The sequence below is a fragment of the Ailuropoda melanoleuca genome, chromosome 13, assembly GCF_002007445.2.
Source record: "Ailuropoda melanoleuca isolate Jingjing chromosome 13, ASM200744v2, whole genome shotgun sequence".
Classification (NCBI taxonomy): Eukaryota; Metazoa; Chordata; class Mammalia; order Carnivora; family Ursidae; genus Ailuropoda; species Ailuropoda melanoleuca.
The window spans coordinates 50,720,612-50,745,920 of NC_048230.1; the positions used below are offsets into that span (position 1 = coordinate 50,720,612).

The 25,309-nt window shown below is 50.4% G+C and overlaps 1 protein-coding gene across 1 annotated transcript in view; it reads left to right on the forward strand.

Moving 5' to 3' along the window:
* The window catches only part of BMP7 (bone morphogenetic protein 7), a 92,236-nt gene that overhangs the window by 8,488 nt on the left and 58,439 nt on the right, over window positions 1–25,309 (forward strand). Inside the window, exon 2 of the mRNA XM_002915544.4 lies at window positions 24,066–24,258. Coding sequence (XP_002915590.3) covers window positions 24,066–24,258 — 193 coding nt within the window. The remainder of the gene's footprint in view (window positions 1–24,065; window positions 24,259–25,309) is intronic.

Sequence of the window (25,309 nt, forward strand, 5' to 3'; positions counted from 1 at the left end):
TAAAAACTTGCACTGTTTCCAAAATTGAGGACATGCATGTTTTTAAGCCTGTACATAGTTAGGCCTGTACTGTCTTGTAATGCCAGCATCTCTCTTGCTTTTATGTAGTTTGAAAAAAAAAAATCTAAACATGGAGCATGATAGCTGGCTTCGACTGGTTCTGTCTTGGTCCCAGTGCTCATCTGGCCGGCAAGCTAACATTGCCAACACAGGCCAACGAGTTACCCTGTGGTTTCAATGACTTATGTTTGGCCTTTGATAAAGGACTCCTTTCTTGACTGTTTTTTGAGACATTCTTACTATCCTGTTCTTTCACTGCCTCACCAAATTCCCATGGCACAGCGCTCGGATTTTGGCTACTCGGGTGCATGAATGAGTTGAAGGTGTTCTAAGGCAGGATCTTCTAAATGCTTTTTTGATTTCGCGTCCCCTCCACCGCCAGTAAATTTCTGGGTCCATACCCTAAACAGAAATAAATCCTACTGTTTTAGTATAGTTGTTTTGTTTTTACCTTATAAAACGTAGACTAAAATATACATTTAAGGGGGAGGCACTAAAGATAAAAACAATATACAATTCTGATGTTCATTAATACACATTTTAACTAATTGATCATTATTCATTAATACAAAATGACGCTTTCAGTGAACAAGACACGTTTAAGTTTGCTCTCACAAATTAGTTAATGTTATGTGATAGAATTTGATCTTTCAAAATCGTGTTTCAACAGTTCGGGATCAGCGAGCTAGAGGTCTGGGCCCACATTTTGATGATTTTCATCCTTCATTTGTCTGTTTGGCATAAATGAAGTTGTCACATGATAACAGAGACTCCCCAGTCTTGGTGGGGTAAACCCACAGAGGTTTGTTCTCTTGTATTAAGTTATGACTCCATCGTGGGTTGGTAGGGGGCTCTGCACTTTGGTCAGGTGGTCTGGCTGATGGGGCTGACATCTCTCGAATGTCATCAGTTACCATGTCAGAGGGAAAGGCTCTATGAATTGTGCCTGGGCTTTTAAAATTTCCACCTGGAGGTGAATGCCCGACTTCCGCTCACGTTTCATTGGTCAGAGCTAGTCAGGTGGTCACACCTGACCGAAGGTGGGCCGGAAACCACAAACCTGAGCTTGCCGAGGGAAGTGCCAGAAGGAGCCTGGGAAATGGCGCCAATGCCTGGTGCACTGCGGCAGGAAGGCCATCTCCTGGGAAGAGCATGCAAATGGAACAAAGCGATTGTTGGCTGCAACAAGATCCTCTCTTTTCAATCTCTTCCACCAGTTATGCAGAGACTTTTGTCAAAGCTTGGCTATTAATTTCCACCTTCCCTGATGCCCATCAGTCCTTGAAATTTACTTAATTATGATTGTAATATTTTCCCCCATATCCCAGTGGATCCCTCTAGCCTCCCCTAAGTGCTCACACCCCATTTGGGAGACCGATGTTTCTAGAAGTTTCTGCACCACCGAGGTATTCACATGGTTCAACAAGAATAACCACTTCTCTCTAGTCCCACTTGTAGAATGACTTGCTTCTTCGGGACTTGTCTTTAAGCAAATGCATGCTTCAGCCTTAGCCTGGTTCCCTACCCAGAGAATTTAGGAGGCTGCCTGTGGTTCTGGCTGGAGAGGTGCTTGTCCTGGCTGGTGTTTGTGTGGGTCATGGAGGCGATTGCCCCACCGTGAAGTCTGGCCCTGAATGGGGCTGCTGCCTTTTCTTCCTGGGCCTTAGAGGCAATTCCCAGTCCAGGCGGAATCCAGCATGGCTGAACCCAGAAACTGAACTCAGAGAGTCCTTCATTACCGAAATGCATCACTGAAATAAATCAGAGTGATAAAGGGGGAAGGTTGAGATCTTTCTGTAGCAGTAATGGATTTATGATACCCTTCTTTATTGGACTTCTCATTTAATTCTCTCAGCATTCTGCAAAGCAAGTGGTTTCATTCCCATTTTAGGGAGGAGGAGACTGAAGGGGCCCAAATTTGCAAAGTTAGGAAGTGGTGGGGTTGACGTTTGAATCCTGCTCTTGCTGAATATAAAGCCATACAGTCTTTCGCCTGGCCCCATGGAGGTATGTGAATGGGGGTGGGGGGACACCCAAGGAGAGTGGTGTTGAGGCCACCAAAACCCACACCGAGCCCTTGACCTTGTGGCTTGGTGCGCTGAAGCTGAATGTAGAGATGAACAGCGCATACCTTTCTCTTTCGCTATCCATCCTGCTTACGATAACTCCTCCTCCTCCGTCTCTATGACTTCAAACAATTGTCAGGGCCCAGGGTCCCAAGTGCCATGTACTGGGGCTCCTGCACGCACCCCACACTCCTCTGATGGGGAAATTCCAGAGGCAGCTCGAGATTGGTATTTTAATAGCAATGCCTCAGGGAACTATAGAAAAGACCACGGATGTACCAGAATAAATACTGCCTAGTTCGTAATAGTATGAAATCACCCACAGTCTAAATGTCTGTGAGCAGGGGATTGGAGAAATAGATTTGTAATAACAGAAGGGAAGGGAAGGACTTCTTTCTTATGTATCAATACCGATTCAAAACAATGTCAAGAGGGAGAAAGCAAGTTGCAGAAGAATGTTTGGGTGTAACCATTTGTCACTGTGTCAAAACACACGCACTCAGGAGGGCACCAGATAACGTTACATGTCGTTCATGGGCCCATACATATGTAGTCACACCAGGGGAACATAACACGGGCCGCAGGACTCACACCAGCTGCCCCTAGGGAGGCGGAGTGCGGAATGCGATTGGGGAGAAATTTTAAGTAAACTGACTGTTCCCTTCAGGTTTTCTTTCTCTTAATAAGAAACCATTAGGAAGTACGATGTGGTATCCTGGATTAGATCTTGGAACAGAACATGGACAGCCGTGGAAAAACTGGTGCAAATTGAAAAACAATCTGGAGTTTATTTACTAGTAAGTAGAAATGAACACTGATGTTCATTTCTTCGCTTTGACAAGTGTCCCATGGTTCTGGGGGATGTTGGCACGGGGGGAAGCTGGTGAGGGTGCTCTGGAACTCTGCACCGTCTCTGCAACGTTTCTGTAAATCTAAAGGTATTTTAAAAGAAAAAGTTTATCACCAAGGGAACAACCAGGATATTAACTCTTGTTAATTCTCAGTTGTGGGTACCTGAATATTTGTTACACTTCCCTTTGTGTGCCTCTTTGTGGTTACATTTTTTTCCCAAGCCCCAAGGAACCGGGAAAGCCTCCAGGAGACCCAGTGTTGGAGTGTGTTCAGGGTCTCATGCCCCGAGGGCCAATAACTCATCAATCTCTAGACCCACTAGCACGACGGGGGCTCAGCTGGCCAATGAAAACCCCGAGCAGCCGTGCCCCGAGACCTTTAAAGCTCTTTCTGCCCCTGCTCATAAGATGCCCGGTGTGAAGCAGACACTCGTTCATGAGCACGAGAGACAGGGTGGGGAGGTCGTGTTAGGTCTTTCGGTTTTCCTCCCAGTCCTGAACTTTGTAAAATGCCCCCCACCATCTTCCCCTTTCTCGGGTTCCCCTGTCTGACTGACTTGACCTAACATTTGTTGAGAGAGAAGCCCTTAAAAATGGCAGTGGGGCTAGTAAACGTTTATAGGGGAGAGGCACCAGTTGGTCATTTCCTTTAGGAGGAAACAATAAATGAAGCGACTTGCCTTATACCAACTTGAACCCTGAGCTCCTCATTGTCTTAATATACGTGGTGGGGAGGGGGGAATGCGAAAGGGGGGGCCCAGAAATCTCTCGGTCTCTTGTGGCTCAAACACCTTAAGAACTGGGAAATGCCTTTTTTAGGTAGATTTAGGGGAGGGTTTCCCAGCCTTGGCGCTATTACATTTTTTGCCAGACCAGTTCTCTGTTGCGAGAGCCGTCTTGTGTATTACAGGATGTTAGGCAGTATCCCAGGCCCCTACCCACCAGATGCCAGGGGCACCCCGAGCCAACGCTGTGATAGCCAAGAATGTTTCCCGACATTGCCAGTGCCCCCTCTTCCCGCCCTGGGGTGAAGGGGGGGCGGGGAGCAAAATTGCCCCCAGTGGTGAACCACTGGTTTAGCGTAACCTTCCTCAAAGTTGGAAATTGATTTGAGAGCCTTTGCTTCAAACCCATTGGCCCATGGTAGTGACTGGGGGAAGCCAGCATTTCTAGACTGATGGATTATTTTCCAGTTGAAAGGAACACAGATAGCAATCAAAATGTGAGCCCTCTCCTGGGAACGCAGCGCTGCCTGGGTTTGCAACACCCTAGGGACGGAGATGGAGGTCACGTCTCTACAAAGTTAGCATCATCTCCTGGGAACCAAAATAGTCTTAACAGTGCTTTTTGCCCCGTGATACTAAAAGGTTATTAAACACACCCTTAAAAGTGGTGCTGCTTTTTTTGTCCCTCAGGAGGAATTAGGGTAAAAACCTCTTACCTGGTCTCCTCTGTCGGCAGGTAACTTTGGGGGGGGCGGGTGGGAGCAGGCAGCAGAGAAGCGCCAGGGTCACCAGAGCTAGTGCAAGAGCTGCTTCCAGCAGGGAAAGCTGCTGGCTTTAGACCCCAGCCCACAGGCCAAATCCGAACATTTGTCTGTTTTTGCACAGCCTGGAAGCAAGAATGGTTTTTATGTAATTTTCAAAAGGGTGATAAATGATCAAAAGAAGAAGAATATGTCATGACGTTTGAAAGGTAGATGAAATTCAAATTCCAGTGTCTGTAAGCCCTGACTGGGACGTGCTCGTTGATGTTATTGTCTGCAACTGCTCTCCCCCTGCAGCGGGAGTGGGGTCACTGCCACAGAGCCTACGTTCTCCGGAGCCTTGGAAAACTTCCTTCCTGGAGGGTTATAGAAGTTTGCCGGGGTGCCTGGGCGGCTCAGTCGGTTAAGCATCTGCCTTTGGCTCAGGTCATGATCCCAGGGTCCTGGGATCGAGTTCCGCATCAGGGCTCCCTGCTTAGTGGGGAGTCTGCTTCTCCCTCTCCTTCTGCCCCTCCCCTGCCACTCGTTTTCTCTCTCCCTCTCTCTCTCTCTCTCTCAAAATTAAATAAAATCTAAAAAAAAAAAAAAAAAAAAGAAGTTTGCCAACGCCTGCTTTTGACTGTTCATACCCTCTACCTGGGAAGGGGATAAAAATTTAAAAAGCCTGAGTTTTACCTGCCCCCTTGTCCCTATGCAGACGACCAGTGACACAATGCACCTTGTGTCCTCCTGGACATGCAGAGGGGCTCCTCCCAGCTTGAGGAAACTCTGATTAAACAGATTGATCCTCTGATGGCTTCTCGGCTCCGTACTGTGAGGTGTGCGTCGAGAATCCCTACCAAGGTGCTGTAGGGCGCAGTTTGGCTCTTCCAAAAGCAGCCTGCTCCTCGTAGCCTCCTCCCCATGTTCCACTTAAAAAAAAAAAATTCTCCTAAAACATCTCAGGTGGTAGTTAAGACCGGCTCTGGGGTCGGACCATACGCGTCTAAATCCCACTTCTGCCCCTTGTTAGCTTCACGACCTTGGGCGGGTGATTATAGTCTGGGTGTCGGTTTCCTCCTCTGGGTTAATAGCCGTTCGTGCCTGGCTCCTGGGCAGCTGGAGGCAGGAGGGGAGCTGCGCACGGTGCCCGCGGGGCGTGAGGCCCAGGAGCGGTAGCTGCCGCCAGTGGTGTGGCCACTTGCCAGGCCAACCCGTGGACCGCGCCGAGTGGCCTGCCTGTGCCAGCCGTGGATGCAGCTCGTCTGGGCGTCCCGGGCAGGGGGACATGCCGCCGGCTCGTCCTGGGGGTGACAGCGGGGCGTGCGTGTGTCTGCTGGGCTGGCATGGACGGTGGTCCAGCCTTCGCTGTGATAGCCCCTGGTGAGGCGGGAAGCTCGACTGTTCACGGGACACGAGACAAACCAGGGAGCTGGTTTTCTTCTGACGAATCCCGTGACGCGAGAAAGTTGCCTCTTGCTGGTTCCAGTCGGTATTTATCGATGCAGAGTTTTAAGGAAACACTGAACAACCACCAGCAGATCCGGCTCCACGTGTGTCCCACCAGCTTGGGGCACGAACGACCCCCTTAGATGTACCGACCTGACTGTGGGCTGGCCTTCTCTTAATTATTGAAAAACTCACGGTCAAATTGTACCTGTGTTTTATTTTTTGTTTTTTTTTCTGAACGCCCTTGATGTCAGACTTCGTGGGATGGCATTTCCTGTGTCCCCTCATTTTTTGATATGAACACCTGACATTTCTCCATCTTAAGTGAGGTCCTACCCACACCAGCCGTTAGCACGATTCCCACCCTTGTTACTTTATGTGAAGAGAGGGGAGGTCAGGGATGACCAGTCGCTTGTCCAGCTTTGGGGACAGCAGGTCTGTCCAGCCTCGAGTCCCAGCCCCGTGGTGTGTGACCTCAGGCGGGTCACTGGAAGCACGCCAGTGCTTAGTTTCTGCCTTAGCTTGGGCCAGAACAGAGTGCCCTACACTGGGAGGCTTAAAGCACAGACATTTATTTCCCCCAGTGCCGGAGGCTGGAGGTCTGACATGAGCCTGCCGGCCTGGTTGGGTTCCGTCTGTCACCCTGGCTTGCAGACGACCCGCTGCAAGCATCCTCACAATGCTGGGAGCCAGAGCTCCCATCCCTTTCCCTTCTTGTGGGGACACTAACTCCCGCAGGGGGCCCCTACCCTCATGACCTCGTCTAATCCTCATATCTCCTGAAGACCCATCTCTTAATTGCATCATTTTGGGGTTGGGGCTACATCAGGTGAATTTGGGGGGCACAATTCAGTCCCTAGCAGTTTCCCTGTAAGATGGGGTGGCTCAGAGCTCAGGGCCTGTGGGACCCAGCCAGATAGTCGCAGGGAGCTCTCAGCAAACGGGGGCCCCTCCTGGGCTGCCTTTGGAGCCTCGTGACCTGAAGAGTCTCTTCTAGGTCCTTCCGTGAACATGGTGATGGGCTAGCCCCTGATGTGCTGACCGGGCTGCCAGCCGCAGCTCTCTGGGGGTGCCTGTGACTCCCTTTCCCAACCCCACCTGGGACCTCATATCCAAAACTGCATTGCTCTAGGTGACTTCACGTTTTAAAAATTATTTTTGTTTTTTTACTCAACTCTCATTACAGATCTTTTTAAAAAGGTTTATTTATTTATTTTAAGATTTTATTTATTTGAGAGGAGAGAGAGAGAGCGAGCATGAGTTGAGGGAGGGGCAGAGGGAGAAGCAGACTCCCCACTGAGCAGGGAGCCTGACCGGGGCCCAATCCCAGGACCCTGAGATCATGACCTGAGCCAAAGGTGGGTGCTTAATGACTGAGCCACCCAGGTGCCCCCAAAGATTTATTTTTTTTTATTTGAGAGAAAGAGAAAAGAGAAGGAGAGAGAGCATGAATTGTGGGAGAGGCAGAGGGAGAGAGAGAGAGAGAATCCTCAAGCAGACTCCCCGCTGAGCTGGAACCCACCGCGGGGTTCGATCCCACGCCCTGAGATCATGACCTGAGCCGAAACCAAGAGCCAGACGCTCAACCACAGAGCTACTCAGGTTCCCCCCCCCCCCGCTGTTACAGATTTTGACAAGAGGCCTGGGCATTTGAAAAAAAGTGTGATGTTGCAGTCACCTGTTCCTTGGGAGCCAGGCTGAAGGCAGTGGACAGAAGTTGAGCAGAGTGAAAATTACCCTTGAAATCCCTTAAGCAGCCATATTGGAGATAGACCCACTCTGTGTGTGCAAAGACCCGGAACCTGTTCTCCTTTTGTGGTGAGGCACATTGCTGCTGCTTCCCCTGCACATGAGGTGAAATGCTTGGTTGAGGTGCACAGCCCATAGTGGACCCAAATACTTATGTTTAACCAGTAGCATCACCCTCAAGGACAGCAGATGCTGTGAGGTATATGCCTCCCAACGCCTGCTCACTGCTCCAGTGGAGAAGAATGATGTCTCATTTAGGACTTGTTCTAAGTCACAGAACACCTGCCTAACAGTGGCTTCAGCATTAAAGACATATCATTATCTCCCATAACAGCAAGAATTCAGGGAGGTGATTCCAAGTTTGGGGTAGCAGCTCAGTGATATCATTCAGGTATACATGAAATTTATACCTGACCTTCACCATGCTCGAATTCCTCATGCCTGTTACCTCACGGTTACAAGATGGCTGCTAGAGCCCCAGACGTCACATCCTCACACAATCTCATGTTCCAGGCAGGAGAAGGGGGGTGGGCTCAAAGAGCCTCCTTGCTTGCTTAGCTCTTCATTTCCTATAAGTCTCTAGAAATCTCCTTAAGTCCCACGAACTCAGCTGGTTCATAAGGCCAGCTCTTTCTGCCAGGGAGGGTGGGAAGGTATGAAACTGTCCTCTGGCCCGCACAGTTGGCGGTGGGTGAGGGAAAAGTGGATTGAAANTCTCCTTGCTTGCTTAGCTCTTCATTTCCTATAAGTCTCTAGAAATCTCCTTAAGTCCCACAAGCTCAGCTGGTTCATAAGACCAGCTCTTTCTGCCAGGGAGGGTGGGAAGGTATGAAACTGTCCTCTGGCCCGCACAGTTGGCGGTGGGTGAGGGAAAAGTGGATTGAAAGTGGTTGTTGGGTAGCCACATTCAAATTATTTAAATTGTTTCTTTGTTGTTGTTGCCTATGTGCTATATAGTTGGACTTACGTAAGTTATTTGCACATGGGATTTTGCTCCTCTACGTGACAGATGGAGGCCCTAAGCTAGTTTCTGCTCTCCAAATAATAGAGTGGCGCTTGTACGTAAGCGGAAGGTTGGTGGCGTGCTGACATGAGTTCGGACCCTCTGCAGCCCATGGAGAGACTTGAACTTCTCTCTAAACTCAAACCTATAAGTCAGTACAACTGTTGTCCTCATAGGACTTTAGGCAACAGCCGATTGTTTGCGGAAATCAAACTGTATCAGTTCAACCCTCCCAATTTCCTTAGACAAGGGGCCAAAGTGTTTGAAAAGACCCGAGAAGGTCAGGAGTCATTGTGCCCTGGGAGGAAGCAGAGGCCAGGCTGGGGCTTGATCTGAGTTCTGTTTGTGGGACAGGTGGCTCCTGTTTCCCTCAGGGTAGAGGACAAATAGAACGAGATACTCAAAGCATCGTAAGAATCTGTGTCCCATTGTTTGCTAGCCGAGGGTGGAGAGCTGCTTGGAGGGAAGACCTGCCTGTCCTGGTGGAACCTGGTGTGTATGCTGAGCGCCTGAAGCAACTTTTTCCAGGAGGTGGGCTCTGGGCACCTCGGTCGCTTCTGCTGGTTTGCCGGAGAGTAAGGTGCGAGGGTCTGAGTGCACCCTTAGGTTCACCGGTTAGAATTGATGATCAGAGGAAAGGGAGGTAGAAGGTATTTTCAGGGATTATTTTTGGGCAGTGTGTGTTTGGTGTCAAGGAAAGGACATGTAACAGAATTCTTCGGTTGCGGGCAAAATAAATCTATTCAAATTAGCTTAAATGATAAAAAAAAAAAAAGAAAGAAAGAAAAAGAAGAAGGAAATCAATGCATCCCCAAGCCTGAGGAAAGAACATCCCGTAACTTGCAGGTCCGTGGAAAATTCAAGTAGTAATCTCTCTGCGCCCCTCCTCTGTCGCTGAACAGCCCCTCCTGCGTCTCTGCCTCACTGGGTTCCTCTGTTCCCCTGCTGATTGGGAGAAAAAAGGCCACCCACCGCACACTGTAATTACAACTATCTGGCTAGCCACATACTTGCTTTCCCACCTTCCATAGCAGGTTGGAATGGCCACAGGATGCCGTCCTAACCAGTGAGACACAAGAGGAAATTTGCTAGGGGAGGAATGGGATAGGAGGTGGTTCTTCCAAAAAATATTTTGCTTTCAGATGAGTGACAGCTGAGCAAACAGAACTCTCTGTACTTTTCTTCTTTTTTTTTTCCTGCCTTGAATGCGGTTCTGTGAAGATGTGATGTTTGGAGTCATAGCAGCCATCTTTTGACCATGAGGCAATAGGCCTAAGGATTAAGTATCAACATGCAGACAATGGCAGAGCAAAGAAACAGAAGAAACTTGGGTTCTTGATGACATGATTGACCTACTGCACCCAACTAAAATTTCTGGGGAGAGACTCTTAGGCACCTTGAATCACATGTTCATGCATGCATCAGTTGGGTCTAGAAGGTGGATCACACTATATAAATAAGGTTGCTGGGAGTCAGGTTCTAGTCCCTTGTGGCTGGGTTGGGGGCTTGGGGGTATAACAACTATTCAGTTAGAGCTGTGTTAGCCATCATGATAATAATTTAAGTAGGTAACATTTGTCAGAGGCTTACTGTGTGCCAAGCATCCTTCATTCTCTTTACCTAAATTAACTTAATGAAATTTCATGGCAACCATTTCAGGTGGGGGCCGTTCTTATCCTCCCTATTTTAGAGACCAGAAAACCAAGCACAGAGAAGTAAGTCACTGGCCCAGGATACACAGCCAGGAAGTGAATTTAAACTTGGAGGTCTGCTTGCTGAGCCCTGCCTCTTAAACTTGACCCGAAAGTGCTCCTCAGGCTGGAAAGATGGGTGTGGAGCAGCTTAGTAAACAGCTTTGCTAATGGGCAGGTCATCTGCGAGGGCAGGGGGAGGCCACATAACCGTCTGCTTTCGGCATCATCCCCCATTTCTTTGATGATCCATGCTTCTGAAGCCAAAATGTCTTAAAACTGATAAAGGTGCTTTTCGCCCAAGAGCTGCCATGACATCGATCACACGTCTTACAGTAGAGCAGATATGGTGACAAATACTTCCTGTGTTGAGCTGAAGGTGGGTAAAACCGGCCAACATTTACTACGAACACTGTTTATTGATGTGTCAATGGGTACAGAACGGCGCACGAACCAAGACATAGAACACGATCGGCTCCCAGACCCCGCGGCGCTCTTCCGGAAGGGTGACCGCTGTCCTCACTTCCAGTGGCCTAGATTAGTTCTCGCCTGTCTTTAAGCTTTCTATAAATTTAATTGTATAGGAATTCTCTGAAATCACTACTCATCATTTCCAATGATTTGTACGATGACCCCATTTAGCACTCACTGTTTTGTGTGAGCCGGAGACTCACTTTGCAAGCCGTTCGCACCTCTACTGATCACGTGCCACGGATTTCAAAGCCATTCTTTGGTTTGATGGTGGATTCTCCTTCCCTTGCCAGAAATGGGTTCAGAGGACAACAGTGCGGTTTTGAGGATGTTTTGGTAATTCAGCTTGAGACTCCAAGTTCAGCTTGTTGAAAATAGGAATATCGGGGCACCTGGCTGGCTCAGTCGGTAAAGCCTGCAACTCTTGATCTCGGAGTCATGAGTTTGAGCCCCTCGTTGGGTGGGAAGATTACTTAAAAATAAATAAACTTAAAAAAAAAAAAAAAGAACTCGCAAATGTGACTATCAAATGGGTCAGGCTGTCGAGGATTGCTGTTTTCCAGCCCCCCTCCCCTGCCAGCCCCTGGGGCAGGCTTTGCACCCTTCACACCATCCTGCATGCAGCAGTGCAGATAGCTCTGCGGTGTTTTGGGAGTACAGGGCTTTGGAGAGACTTTTATTTTGAAAGGGAGACAGGAGCCCAGCACGAAGGAAATGCAGCACAATCTCTTTCTGAGCTGCACCTGCACAGCCAGGGCCTAATGAGTTTGGGTTGATGGAACCCAGACCTCAGGAAGGATTATAAATTCTCATTTGATTTGATTTGCTTCTAAAATACCTTAAACCAGCTGTGCCTGCCCAGCTGACCCAGGAGTCTCTGGCTGCTCTGGGGGAAGGTCTGGAGAGGCACCCTCCTGTCCCGCAGCAGCTCCTCTCCCCACCGCTGGCCACTCCCGGGGTCTGCTCTGGGCCGGCTCTGCGTCCTTGAATTCTCAGAAGGGCCCATAACTGGAGGCCCCTTCCTGTCTCCACTTTATAAGGGGAAAGCTGAGCCTCCCAGAGATGGGTTAACTTGTCCTGAGTCCCTGCTGGCAATCGGCAGAGCCCGTGTTCCAGCCCAGGCCAACAGGGCCCATGGCCCACCCGAGCGCCAGCTTGCTACTGCTTCTTGAGCTGAGGGAGGCAAGGGCTCCATGGGGGAAGTTTCTGGAGACTCTTCACTAAGATACTTGAGACCCTGCCAAGTGCCAGGCAAGTGGGTACAGCAGATAGAACAGTGGAGAACCACAAAATAGTGACAGCTAACATCGTTCAGGACCTCCCTGTGTACCTGCGCGCCACAGACAGCCTCTATGCTGGCGGTTCTCAAAGTGGGGTCCCCAGACTGCCAGCATCTCCTGCAAATGTGTTAGAAATGCCGGTTCTTAGGCTCCATCCCAGACCCCCTGAATTAAAAGTGCTGAGCGTCAGCCCAGTGGTCTCTGTGTTAACGAGCTCCCAGATGATTCAGGAGCACTCTGGAGTTTGCAAATCCCTGGTCTGTTTTAATCCAACAATGACCCGATGAAGTAAGTATTCTCATCCTCCCATTTTACAGATGAGAAGTGACTTCCTAAGCCCCCCGGTGGGCAGTGGAGCCAGGACTTACACCCCGGCCTCCCACCACGGTTGAAACCTGCTTTGTTCGGTGCCCTTGCTCAGTGTATGTACTCCTGGGGTTAAAATCCAGGAGAGAAGACAGGTCATAGACAGGTCAGCAGGCCAATCAGTACAATAATCCGAGCAGTTAAGTTCTAGGGGGGAAACGGAATGGGCTGGTAGGGAGGGGATGTTAAGGGACGGTGGCTCTGTGGGGCTGTGACCATCACGCGGAGCCCAGCTCAGCAGGAGGGAAGGGGCTGGGGTGCCGGGGTGGACCTGGAGCAGAGCCCCTGGTCCGTGTTCCTGAACTTGGCATGTCTGATGATTATCCGGTGCGGTGTCACTTACCAAGTGACGGGTTCCCAGTGGTCCTGTGACCAGAGCAGGGGGTCATCATGCCTGTTCACAGACAGAACCGAGAGCCGTGGAGCCACCAGCCTCCATCCAGGCCTCACATGCAGCCCCAGGATTAAATGCTCCCTGCTTCCGTGGCAGTTCTCACAATGGGGATGTCTTTGGGGGGGGAGGGGCTTCCGCCTTCCCCTTGTCCCCCCTCCCCTTGTGCATCTGAGAACCTGTATTCAGACTCTGGTTTGCAATAAGCTCTGCCCATCATCTTGTTGCTCTAAGAAGCCAGCACACGGATACGATAGAGCATTGCTCTAAGTTTCGATAGACCTTTCTGCCACGATGGAAAGGTTCTGTGTCTGTGCTGTCCAATACAGGAGCCACTAACTTCATGTGGCCATTTAGATTCAGATTAATCACACCAGAATAAATGGAAACATTCCCTTCCCAGTCACCCCAGCCGCGTCTCAAGCGCTCAGTAGACATATGTGGTTCGTGGCTGTCATACCAGAGGCACAGATGTGGCGTCCAGGTTTGGAGGTATGAGGCTGAACCATCTATAGGTCAGAATTAGTAGTATGTTGGCAACTTTCTATGGTACAACCTAATAGAAGTGCGGGGAGGGAGCAAGACCAGTTAAATCCATCCCTTTGTTACAGAGGGAAGAACCGAGGCCCCATGAGCCTGGGGTCCCACCCACCTCTCTGAGAGCCCAGATGGGGCCAAAACCCAGGTTTCAGACTCTTGAAGTTTATCTGTCTGTTTGCTCAGGGATTCTCAAGTTGGCATGACTGACAGTTGGGCCTGGACCGTTCCCTGTGGGCGGGGGGCTGCCCTGTGCTTTTCAGGATGTTTAGCAATGTGCCTGGCCTCCACCCACTAGACGCCAGTAGCACACACACCCCAGGCTGCGGCAAACAAAAATGAATCCAGGCATTACCCAATATCCCTTGGTGGGGTTTGGCGGGGGAGGCCAGAATCATCCCTGGTTGAGAATTACTAGTTGAACTGAGAATAGTAGCTAGTTTCCATTCTTTTCCCTTATTTGCAGCTGGTCGAGGATGGGATTGGGACCCAGGGATCCCTGGGGGCAGGGTTCCTCCCTCCACGGAGATGGGGCGCCCATGGAGGAGGGATGGCTGCCTCTGTTGATGGCAGAGAGGTCGACATATGCTTACAGCCCATTTTTCTTTTCAGCTCTACCAGCGTCTGGGTCTTTTTAGGCAAACAACTGGCTTCAGCCCTAGAGATAATTAAACCCATCTTTTTTCCCTCTCTCCACCCCATCCCCTAAACCCTTTGGTCCATTCAATTCACAATGATAACATTGTTCGAGCAATACCGCGCACATGCTGACACTGAAGTGTTTAATCTTGTGGTACAGTAATTCCCCTGCCCCACCCCCACCCCACATCTGGGCCGCGGCACCGATGACAAATGCCTGGCCTGCCAGCCGCCTCGCCTCCGCGCCTGCGTCTCTGGACATCTAACAAGGAGGCAGTGTCTCCGAAGACCCTCTTGGAGCGCCCGGCGCTGGGACTCCAGGTGGTCTTGTTGGCAGCCCAAGTATTTGGTGGAAAGTTCGAGAGTTGAAGCAGCAGTCCAGGGGCAGGAAGACAATGCTGCTTGTGTGCCCTCCGCCAGGCAGGGCCTGCCCCCCACCCCGATGTGGGGGGCTGGAGGGGGAGGATGGGGAGACAGATTAATGCTATGCCGTCTTCAAGCTGTCACCCTCTCTCCAGGGCGACTCTGGCCTTGGGCAGGAGCAAAACTTACAAAGCAGAGAGGGACCTGAGTGGAACGTGGACCTCACTCTCTGAGTGCAGGTTTGAAGGAGATCACTGCTGCATTCACATGGGTGCCAAGAGCTTTTGTTACTTCGAGTTGTCCTTACTTGATTACCTCCATGGCTAGGAAGTTGGCAGTGGTGTCCAGTGTCAGGGAAAGAGTCAGCATGGCTGCGTGGTGAAGACCGTGTAGGTATTCAGACCAGCCGTGTGGCCATGGGGAAGTGACGTTATGTCTCGGAGCCTCAGCGTCCCCATCTGTAAAATGGACACGATTCATGTGCCTACCTCGGAGTAGGATTTTTATAAGGATTCAGTGAGATGCTGTGTGTGACACATGTGATGAGACATCCAGGACAGTGGGAGGGCCTCTATAATCGTGACTGTCCCCCCACTCCCATTCGGGTGGCTACTCTCAAAACCACCCCAAACATCACAAAATAACAGGTCAACACTTTTTGGGGAGGATGTGGAAATATTGGAGCCTTGAGTACCATTGGGGGGCTGTAAAATGGTGCAGCCTCTGTGGAAAACAGATTAAAAATAGAATGACCATATGGTCCAGCAATCCCACTTCTAGATTCATACCCGTAAGAGTTGAAAGCAGCAGGACTTTAAGGAGATAGTTGCCTCACCACGTTCATAGGAGCGTTATCTACAGTAACCAAAAGGTAGAGGCAACCTGAATGTCCATCAAGAGATTAACAGATAAACAAAACACGGTCTGTACACACGATGGAATACGATTCCACCTTGAAAAGGAAGGGAATCCTGACTCCTGCTCCCATGTGGGTGAACCTGGAGGACACGCTGCTCCGTGAAATAAGCCAGACACGAAAAGACCGGTACTGTAAATTCCTTTGGTAGAAGGTCCCTAGAGGAGTCAAATTCACAGAGACAGAAAACAAAATTGTGGGTGCCAGGGGCTGGGGGTAGAGAACGGGGGGCCTTGTTTAATGCATCTTCCAGTTTTGCAAAATTAAAAGAGTTCTGGATATTGGTTGCACAGCACTGTGAATGTATTTAACATGACTGAACGCTACACAAAATGGTTAAGATGGCAAATCTTTTGCAATATTGTACCACAGTTAAGAATCCAATTGAAAAAACGGTAGCCATTAGCCAGCTCAGGGGTCAGGCAGGTGACAGAGCTGCAATCTCTCTCTCTCTCTCTCTCTTTTTTTTTTTTTAAGATTTTATTTATTTATATGCCAGAGAGAGAAAGAAAGAGAATACACAAGCAGGGGGAGCAGCAGGCAGAAGGAGAAGCAGGCTCCCTACTGAGCAAGCAGCCTGATGTGGGACTTGATCCCAGGACCCTGGGAGATACTTAACCGACTGAGCCACCCAGGCATCCCGAGAGCTGCAGTCTGACTGGGCTTTTATCCATCTTTGTTCCACCGCAAAACAACGAAGGGCTCTCGCACCTCGCTGGGGTGGTCAAGAAGTGCTTGTTGAACGAGCGCGCTGGGGTGTGAGGACACATGGAGATATTTTCTTGGAAGCATGGATCATTTTAGACTCTTCTGTGATATTCCTTTCCTGTGGGTTTAGGACAGTGTCCTCTCTTCTGTAACAGCTGTGCAGCAGAGTAGGTCAACCCTTGTGTTCCCGAGAGAACATTTTCCTGTTAGAGTAGTTGGGCATGTCTGGTCCGTTTTCCAGAGCTCCCAATTTATGGCATGCCCCTGGCAGCTTTTTTCAAGCTCCTTCATCTCGCCATGTAAATCTTTGAATGAATGAAGAGCCATCATCAAGGTTCACATCCCCGAAGCTGCGGGGCCATAAATCGCCTTCCGACAGCTGCCTTGGTCACAGTCAGCTCCAGTGAATTCTGGCATGTGCCAGAACCTTCTGGATGAATTGCATCCCTGTAGGAAAGAAAGGAAGCCTGTGTTGGAAGTTTTGGAATTAAATCAGGGTGGGGGGAGGTTCTGAGACACGGGGTCTTAAGAAGTCATGGGTCTTTGAGAGCTCAGTTCTAGCTTCTGGTTATATTGTGAATTTTGGTTGGTTCACTTGGTTCTCAGAGCTGCATCCTCATGAAAGAGGTCCATAACTGGAGCTCTTTGGACCAGTCTGTTTCCTCTGCCTTTTCTCCGGGGCTGGTCAACCTCCATCCTTCCTCAAGACTGCATTCAACATCTTTCCCATGAAGAACTCCCTCATACCTAAACAAAGGCACTGGGGTTTCCTAAAATAAACTAAATTGAACTGTCCCTTTAGGGACTGTGTCTCCTTGGGCCCCATTCCCTGTTACCCCTGAATTCTTGACATTGAAACAGTCAGATGCATGTACTAAAGATAGCCACGCTCCTACCCTCTGACCAGTAGTCCTGCTTCAACGTGTTTACCCAATGGAAATGTGTTCACCAAAAGGCATGGACAAGGATGTTCCTCATAGCACAGTTTACAACAGTCCCAAACTGGAAACTATCCAAAGGCCTATCAAAGAAAAGACTGTGGCCTGTTCATGTAACAGGGTTCTATACGGTATTGGAAAGGAATGATCCAGCACTACCCGCAACCACAGGGACGCAGACACAGAAGGGTGAGCACCCAGCAGGCAGACTGAGTCCGCGGTGGCGGGCATTGGGATGGTCCGTCACCTTTGGGGAGGAGGGGCTGGTGTTCACGAGGGACCCCGTGGAGAGATCTTTGGTCCGAGGAATGAATGTACTATTTCCCGCTCTGGGTGTGTTTGTGTTGAGAAAGTGAATCGAGCTTTGGGAACGCTTATGATCCGTATGCTTTACTCTCTGCATGCTATTTAAACACTAGAAGGAAATTGCACGAAGAGTAATATATTCAATCCAATAGACTTACGGAGCCCTACTATGTGTCAGGCTGTGCGGGCACTGGGGGTTCACGATTGGGTCGGTCAGTGCTCCTGCTTGTACAGAGCTAGATCGAGGGGTCATCTTTATTTGGAAATTATCCAAGTCTAAAGAATGCAGCTTTCATAGGAAATGGTCGCATGGAGATAACAACTCTTACCTGGGCATTTCCCCGCCTGTCCACTTCCAGGTGTGGAATATAACTGGGCTCGTGCTGATTTTGTGCAGAATTGCTTTGGTTGCGAATGGGAGGTTGCGAACTGTCAAGTTGCAAAAGCTGACTGCAGTTAACTTAAAGGGGGCTTGTTTGAGGGGTCTCCACAGAAGTCACAGACTGGAAGAATTGAAACCCTAAACTTCAGGAAGGATGGGCATCACCAGACCAAAGGATCACACCTGAAAGGCTTCCCTCCTCAAGGCTGATGTCTGCGCCCCCTGCCTGGCATCTTCCTTCTCAGAGACCAGCTTCCTCTGCACAGCAGTGGTGCAGGGCTGCCCGCAGTGCTGACTTACAGCCTTAGAGTTCAAGGCAGAAAAGACAAACAGGGGCTCTTTCCCACCAGGTTCCAGGAAAATAAAAAACATCCCGTGTTTGATCCAGCTTGGGGCTTGTTCCCTCCCATCCCTCAACTCTGCAGAAAGGGGTCATGGGACAAGATGGCAGCTCCCTTAGGACCACGTGGCTTGACTGGGACAGGCCCAGTGAGGCTTTCCAAGAGAAAGAGATGGTACAGTCACAGCACCCACTTGTGACATCACAATGAGCGGTCCCTGCAGCCACTTTGCCCACCCAGCGGGCGGGCGAGGGAAGTATGATACCTTCTCGGTCTATTTTCTTGCACTTGGAAGAATTTATTGTATTCTAGAGTGTATTATTATGTATGGACATAAGTATAAATATATTGGGGGGTCCATGCCCCTCATTTTACAGCATTAAATACAATTCTACAAAGCATGGCTCTCAATACCTACGCTTAGGTACTGTTTAAATACATGCTGGCCTTGGCAGGTCTATAGGGCAAGTTCCGTTGGTTATCATACCCCTTTGTTCAGAGGACACTAACTTAGTGAGAGGTATGCCTGTCCCTTTTGTGTAATGTCAGTGGGAGGAGGAGCCCAGATACTGAGAGGAGGCAGAACTCCTCTGGGGGAAGCAGGGGAGCAGGCTTGTACATGGGGCAGAGGGGTCTCCCCTGGCGTATCCGAGGGTCATGAGAGGGGACGCCCAGGTGGGTGGCTTCTGGCTCCCACCTGCCTCTACCCCTTATGGACACCCTCCAACCCAGAATGACCCCTCCCAGGACCAGCTTTGGGGTTATTATTCCAGGCTTTTGTAAAAGGACACTAGAATCGGCTTTGGGGACAGTCACGGGGCTGGTTGCTGTCAGGATGGTGTTTCCCGGAATCCATTTTCTTTGGACTTATCTTTTGGTCTCGGGGATTTGGGCCCTTTTAATCTTTTGAAGATGAAAGTCTTCGTTAATGCCTGTGAGCTCTCTTAGCCGGTGGGGTGCTGGAATGTTAAGGGCGGTGCAGAAAAAGCTGGATTCCTAGGGTCTGGGTTGCCTTAGAAAGCTGCTCTTTATGGAAAGGGAGATACCAACTCTAGACAGTTATTTAAAAACCCAAGTCCTGGGTAATCAGGTATGGTAGTGTAAGAAAGAAGTGTAAAGCTGTATTTTCTCCCTAAAAGTACATGCTTCTATCTGCTTTAGTGGTGACAGTTGAACCGCCTTGACCCCTGAGCTTGAAATGGTGTGGATTCCGTGGCGTGGAGTGGCTTCTGTATAAAATGGAAGCCTCGGAGAGATGAGATTTGGAATTTGGTTTGGACTTTGAATTATGAACGGCTCTTTTTAAGAAATGACTGTCTTTGATAAATGACAAAATTATTTTTAGAGCCCATGGTGATGTGGTTTCAGGAAGAGCAGAAGGTCGACGTGGTTCATACTGCTCATTGTCTTAAAATAATTAATGAAGGCAATCCACACAGAAAGCTGTCCCTGAGAGCCTGCAAATGTTTGCAAGAAATGTAGCTGAACACTATGCATATGACCTTTTTAACAAAAGAAACCTTATAACCCTGGTATCTTAGCTGTGTTAACAGTTAAGATACATTTTATTTTATACAGTTAAGAAGTTATATATCCACCTGCTGCAACAGATTTATTTTTGTGATTACGTATCGGTGTTTTCCTTTTTCACTGGGTGGGACTGTAATGGTTGCACCTGTGTTGATGTCGCGCTCCTTCAAACATTTCTTTAGTGTTTGGTCTGACTGTGATATTTTTCAAATGCAGTTGTTGTAGCCAAACTACGCAGATACCCACCCGCGCATAAGGCTTCTTCTGTACTGATAGGCATTCTCCCGCCTCATTGTTTGAGAGGCCCCCTGACAATGGCAAACGTGAACTCACATTGCTATTAAGTGCCGACTCTGTACAGAGAAAGGGCCATCGTCATTATCCTGGGGCGAGGGGAGGCACGCAGAGGTTAAGTAACTGGGCCAAGACCACACAGCTGATAAGGACACGGATTCGAGCTGAGCGCACCTGGCTCCAGAAAGTGTAACGGTCAAGAGCGTGAGCTTTGGAGCCCAGCCACTTACTAAACTTGTGACCTTGGGCAAGTCACCTGCCTCCCCACGCCTCAGGTTCCTCGTGTGAAATGGGGATCAATCCCGCCTCACTGGGCTGAGAGTGCTCAGAGCAGGACCCAACCCAGAGCAAGGGCTCCATGAACATGCCTTTTCGTACTTCAGGGTTCCTTAGCCCTCTTCATTGTACGCGGGAGGTTTCTGCACCCCCACTGGGGGAGGACTGAGGCAGATGGTTGGAAGTGGGGACTTTGTGCGGCCTATCAGCATGTGGGGAGGGGGGTGGCCTGTGGAATGCTCCCGTCTTCTTCCAGAGCTCCAGGGGACTTTAATGAGACTGTCTAAGGGGATGTTTCAAGGAGTGGCCAGAAAGTTGGGGAGAAAGCTAGCAGTTCACAGTGAAAGGAGCCACAGGAAGACAAGGTGTTCGAAGATAGGGAGAACCAAGTGTTGCATGCTGTTAGCTGGAAGTCTGGCAAGATCATGGCCATAAAACAGCCTTTCCATTTAGTCATGAGATGGTCTTCGGTGACCTCAGGTCGGGTGGGGTGGCGGAGCTGGGGGGCAGCTCGGCCGTGTTCACTGGCAGCTCACTCAGTGAGGGGGCCTGGCTGGGGGCTGCATGGACACACAGATGGACTGCTCGCTGGGGTGGGGGTCTGCTCTCCAGGGGTGGCTGCCTTACCGCCCACAGCCAGTCCCCTGCAAAAAAACCCTTGAGGGGCCCCCAGACTGTGCCCGTCTCCTTAATAGGATGGACTTGTGTTTCTCCCCCTCCTCCCATTACACTCTGTAAAGGCTCCGGGGCGATGCTTGGGGAGAACAGCTCGGTGATATGACTGTAGGTGAACACACACAATTCCACTTCTGGCCCTGCCTCCCCACCTTCACCAGGACACAGGGAACACGGGTACCAGAATGCACTGCTCTGAGAGCCCCAAACTGGAAATGACCCGAATGCCTACGAACTGCGGAAGGATATGTGAATCGTGGTGTCATCCCGGCGTGGGATATTATACAGCACCAAGGGTGGATGGACACCCACAGGCACGTGGGCGAGCCACACGAATACTTCGAATTAAAGAAGCCATGTACAAAAGAATATGTACCGTATTGTTTCCTGTTTATGATATTCTGAAATGAGCAAAACCAACCTGAGGCTTGAGAAGCTGGGGGAGAGGAAGGGGGTGCTGGTGACGTTCTGTTTCTTGATGTAGGAGGGGGCCCCACGGGGAGGTTCCCTGTGACAAGGCGCAGAACCGACACCCGCAGTTTGCGTATGCGTGCTGCCGCGCAGGGAGGAAGCTCCCGACAAGCCTGAGAACGGTCCTGCAGAGCTGCTGGCTCGGCCACTGAGATGCGTGGCTGAGATTTGGTGGGGCCTGGGTCTGAGGCCCAGCTCTCTGGCCCGGGGCGGGCCACTGAGCACCTCTTGGTCTTAGGTACGTCGCCTGCCAACGTGGCATTGCGCTCACCTCCTAGGATTACCTGAAGATTGAATGAGCTAGAAGGATGACAGGGGCCTGGCTCTGGGTGTTTCCACAGTGACAGAGGCCAGGCTCTTCACTCTGCCCCGTCACTTTGAGGTCCCCTCCTGAGGCTCACTAGATCCCCCATGGGCTGTACTTCCTAGAGGCGGCCACAGAGACCCCTTCCCCGCTCGCCTTCTGCATAAATCAGAGTGGGGGCCTGGCCATGCCCCCATCAGCATTCTTTGTCTCCCAGCTCAGCCTTTCCCCTAGACTGGGTCCAAAGGCAAGTGCTCCGGCTGGGAGGTCAAGGACAGAGCAAGGACAGGTGCAGTCTGCAAGGACCACGGGATGGTTTCTGGAGAGATCATTCCTGTAGCCAGCTCTCCACGTGTGGCCCAAGATTCCAGCAGCTGAAGTTCAGAGGTCACCTTCCTGAGATCTCTCCAGAGGCAGGGTCACTGCTGTGCCCAGCCAGAGTCCCCTGGCCTTGAGGACTTCACCTGCCCCCTCTACCCAACAGGGAACAGCCTGATGAGTGGGTAATTCAATACCCCTGCCCTCGTCACAGTGTCTTTTAGAACTGTTATTAAGGGTTAAAACAGCTTTTTTTTTTTTTTTTTAATGAAGACCTGGGGCGCCTGAGTGGATCAGTTGCTTAAGCGTCTGCCTTTGGCTCAGGTCATGATCCCAGGATCCTGGGATCGAGCCCTGCGTCAGGCTCCCTGCTCAGCAAGAGCCTGCTTCTCCCTCTCCCATTCCTCCTGCTTGTGCTCTCTCTCTCTCTGTCAGATAAATAAATAAAATATTTAAAAAAAAATAATAAATAAATGAAGGCCTGTAGGAAGGGCCTTTGGGCTGCCAATGTTGGGAAGCTTTTTCCTCAAAGGCGTTCGTGTCCTGCCTGCCGCTAGGCAGCCCTGACCCAGCCTGAGAGCCTCTAGGGCTTAGGAAGCCGAAGCTGGAGATGAAGCTGGGCATGTTTCTCCTCTATTTTCCCTGTATCTCTGGTCCCCCCACCCCACTCCCAGGCAGGAAGCAGAAATGGGGCTGTGTCTCCGAGGAGAAGAAAGGTATCTGCAGATGCCTGAACTTGGCCATTCTACATCTTTCCAGCACTTGATGACTCCCAGTTTCATCCCTGTTCCATTTTGGACCAGGGGATGCATGATCCTTGGGAATCCTACTCCAGAAACACTCTTTTTGGGCTTATGTCCATTTCAGCATTTAGTTTTCATGAAATGGGCATTATCTCTTAGTTTCGTCTCACTGCTGGTATAAAGGAGAAGACTTGAGGCCTTTGCCTTATTTTATCCAGAAGTTATTTTATTTTATTTATTTTTTTAAAGATTTTATTTATTTATTTATTTATTTATTTATTTACTTACTTACTTACTTACTTACTTTTACTTACTTTTACTTACTTACTTACTTACTTTACTTACTTTACTTACTTTACTTACTTTACTTACTTACTTACTTACTTTACTTACTTACTTACTTACTTACTTACTTACCTTACTTACTTACCTTACTTACTTACTTACTTACTTACTTACTTACACAGAGAGAGAGACAGCCAGCGAGGGAGGGAACACAAGCAGGGGGAGTGGGAGAGGGAGATGCAGGACTCCGGGATCACGCCCTGAGCCGAAGGCAGACGCTTAACGACTAAGCCACCCAGGCACCCCCAGAAGTCATTTTAAAAGGCCACATCCCCCACCTTGCCATTCACTGCTCTTTCTGCTTTTAGTCTAAGGCTGTAGTTGGAAACCCTGTGTCTGTTAGAAACATCTGGGGTGCTTTAAGAAGTACGGGTTTCTGGGCCCCCTCCCCAAAAATACTGAGTCAGTTGGCTCAAAGGGGGCGAGCACAGCGGGGTGCTGGAGCCCCTCGTGTCAGTCTCCCACCTCCATCTTCAGTGATTTCAGGTCAGTAGATGGAAATCTGCCAAGATGGAAATTGGCAAACACGACAGATAAGGTCCCGGAGAGCCAGTTCCTAAATATTTACCAGCTCACACTGGCACAGGGCATCAATATTTTTTCAAAGCCTGCACGGTGATTCCCACCTACAGACAGGGCTGAACACCACTGGGCCTCAGGGACCCTATGACAGGCAGAGTGACGTCTGTCTACACTCCTAACAGCTCACCATTGTTGAGCCCTCTTGGAGGCTAAGCGGCTTATGTTAGGTTTCTTAGCTCTCCCAACAACCCATGCAGGAATATTATCCCCATTTTTAGATGAGGAAAGGGAGGTCCAGATAGATTACCTGGTACCTTGTGCAGGCCTGCTAGTGAGTTCATGGCTGACCTTGGATTTGAACCCAGGCCTGAGCGCCCATGAACCGCAGTCTGCCCAGGGCCTCTGGGACGGCTTGGTCAGTGCCCCACTCTTCCCAGCGAGTTGATACAGAGTTACTGCTGTCGTTCAAGGTGACCACACGGCCCGCGGCTGTGCCTCTCTGGGCAGTTAGCACGGGGGTCTCTGGCCGCGGGCGTGCTTGGACTCTGCGCCAGGACAGTGCAAGCCGGTGAATGATGAGCGCTCGTGTGGGTGTGTGCTTTCTTCCCTCTCCAGTGGAGCACGACAAAGAGTTCTTCCACCCGCGCTACCACCATCGCGAGTTCCGGTTTGATCTGTCCAAGATCCCGGAAGGGGAAGCCGTGACCGCAGCCGAGTTCCGGATCTACAAGGACTACATCCGGGAGCGCTTCGACAACGAGACGTTCCGGATCAGCGTTTACCAGGTGCTGCAGGAGCACTTGGGCAGGTGGGTGCTGGGACAGGTGCCTGGGCGGGTGCTCAGCTGCCTGCAGCTGCAAAGGAGCCAGGGGCGGTGGCCAGAGCGCGGGGCCGGCCTGGGGCAGGGGCGGTGCGGGGCTGCTTCCGTGGCGGGCCGCCAACCCCGTGCCCGGCCCTACACGGCACCTATTTTTTTTAAAGGAAGTTTATGGTGTGTGTTGCTATTTCTTAAAACTCTCCCCATCAGCAAACAGAGTTAGGAGGGGGGACGGCCAGGTGAGCCCGTGTGGGTGTTTGTGGGTGGTCTGGGTCAGGAAGGAGTGTGCTCAGGGGCCGGGAGGGAATGGGGATAGGGAAGAGGAAGAAACATTTTTTGAGGGTGTACCTATCTCCCGTTACTCCCTGTGAAATCCAGCAATGACATCAGGCAACCGGTGAAGGCGGCCATTTGTAATAAAATGGGATCAAAACCTCAACCCAGAAATAAACAGGCAGAGAAAGAACTCAGCCTTCTAAGAATCACGAGGTCGGGAACCCAGATCTTGTGTCGAAAGGCTTGACTGTCATGAGACCCTTTAGTTTCGAGGTCTCCTGAGAGCTCAGGAGGCTCAGAGATGGGCCGGAGCATCGAGCGAGCACATGGTGCCTTTCGGAGGTGCTGTGACCCCCCCGCCCAGTGGTGCTGCCCAGGGGCTGGCTCGCGGGCTGGCTCAGGTTGGCGGACTCCTGGCATCGCTGGATGCCATTCCTCAGTGACTGGTGGCGGGAAGGTGCTGTGGGCGCCTCCTGATGGACCGTCCCAGCGTTTGCGGTGGGAGTGGGGACCCGTTACCACCCTGGGGACAGAGAAGCCATCACCACCTCCTACATGAGCTCCACCAAGTCCTGGTGGTCATTTTAAACACTAAGAAAACCAAGCCTCTCTTTCTGAGGTTTCCGCCGTTTTGCATTTGTTGCTTGGTTCTGTGCTCACGGTAGCCCTGTGAGGTGGCCACTCCTGGGACACCGGGAGAGTTCCGGGGAGAGTTACGAGCTGAAAGCAAAGGATGTGTCATCTGCCTGCCACCACCCAGGGAGAA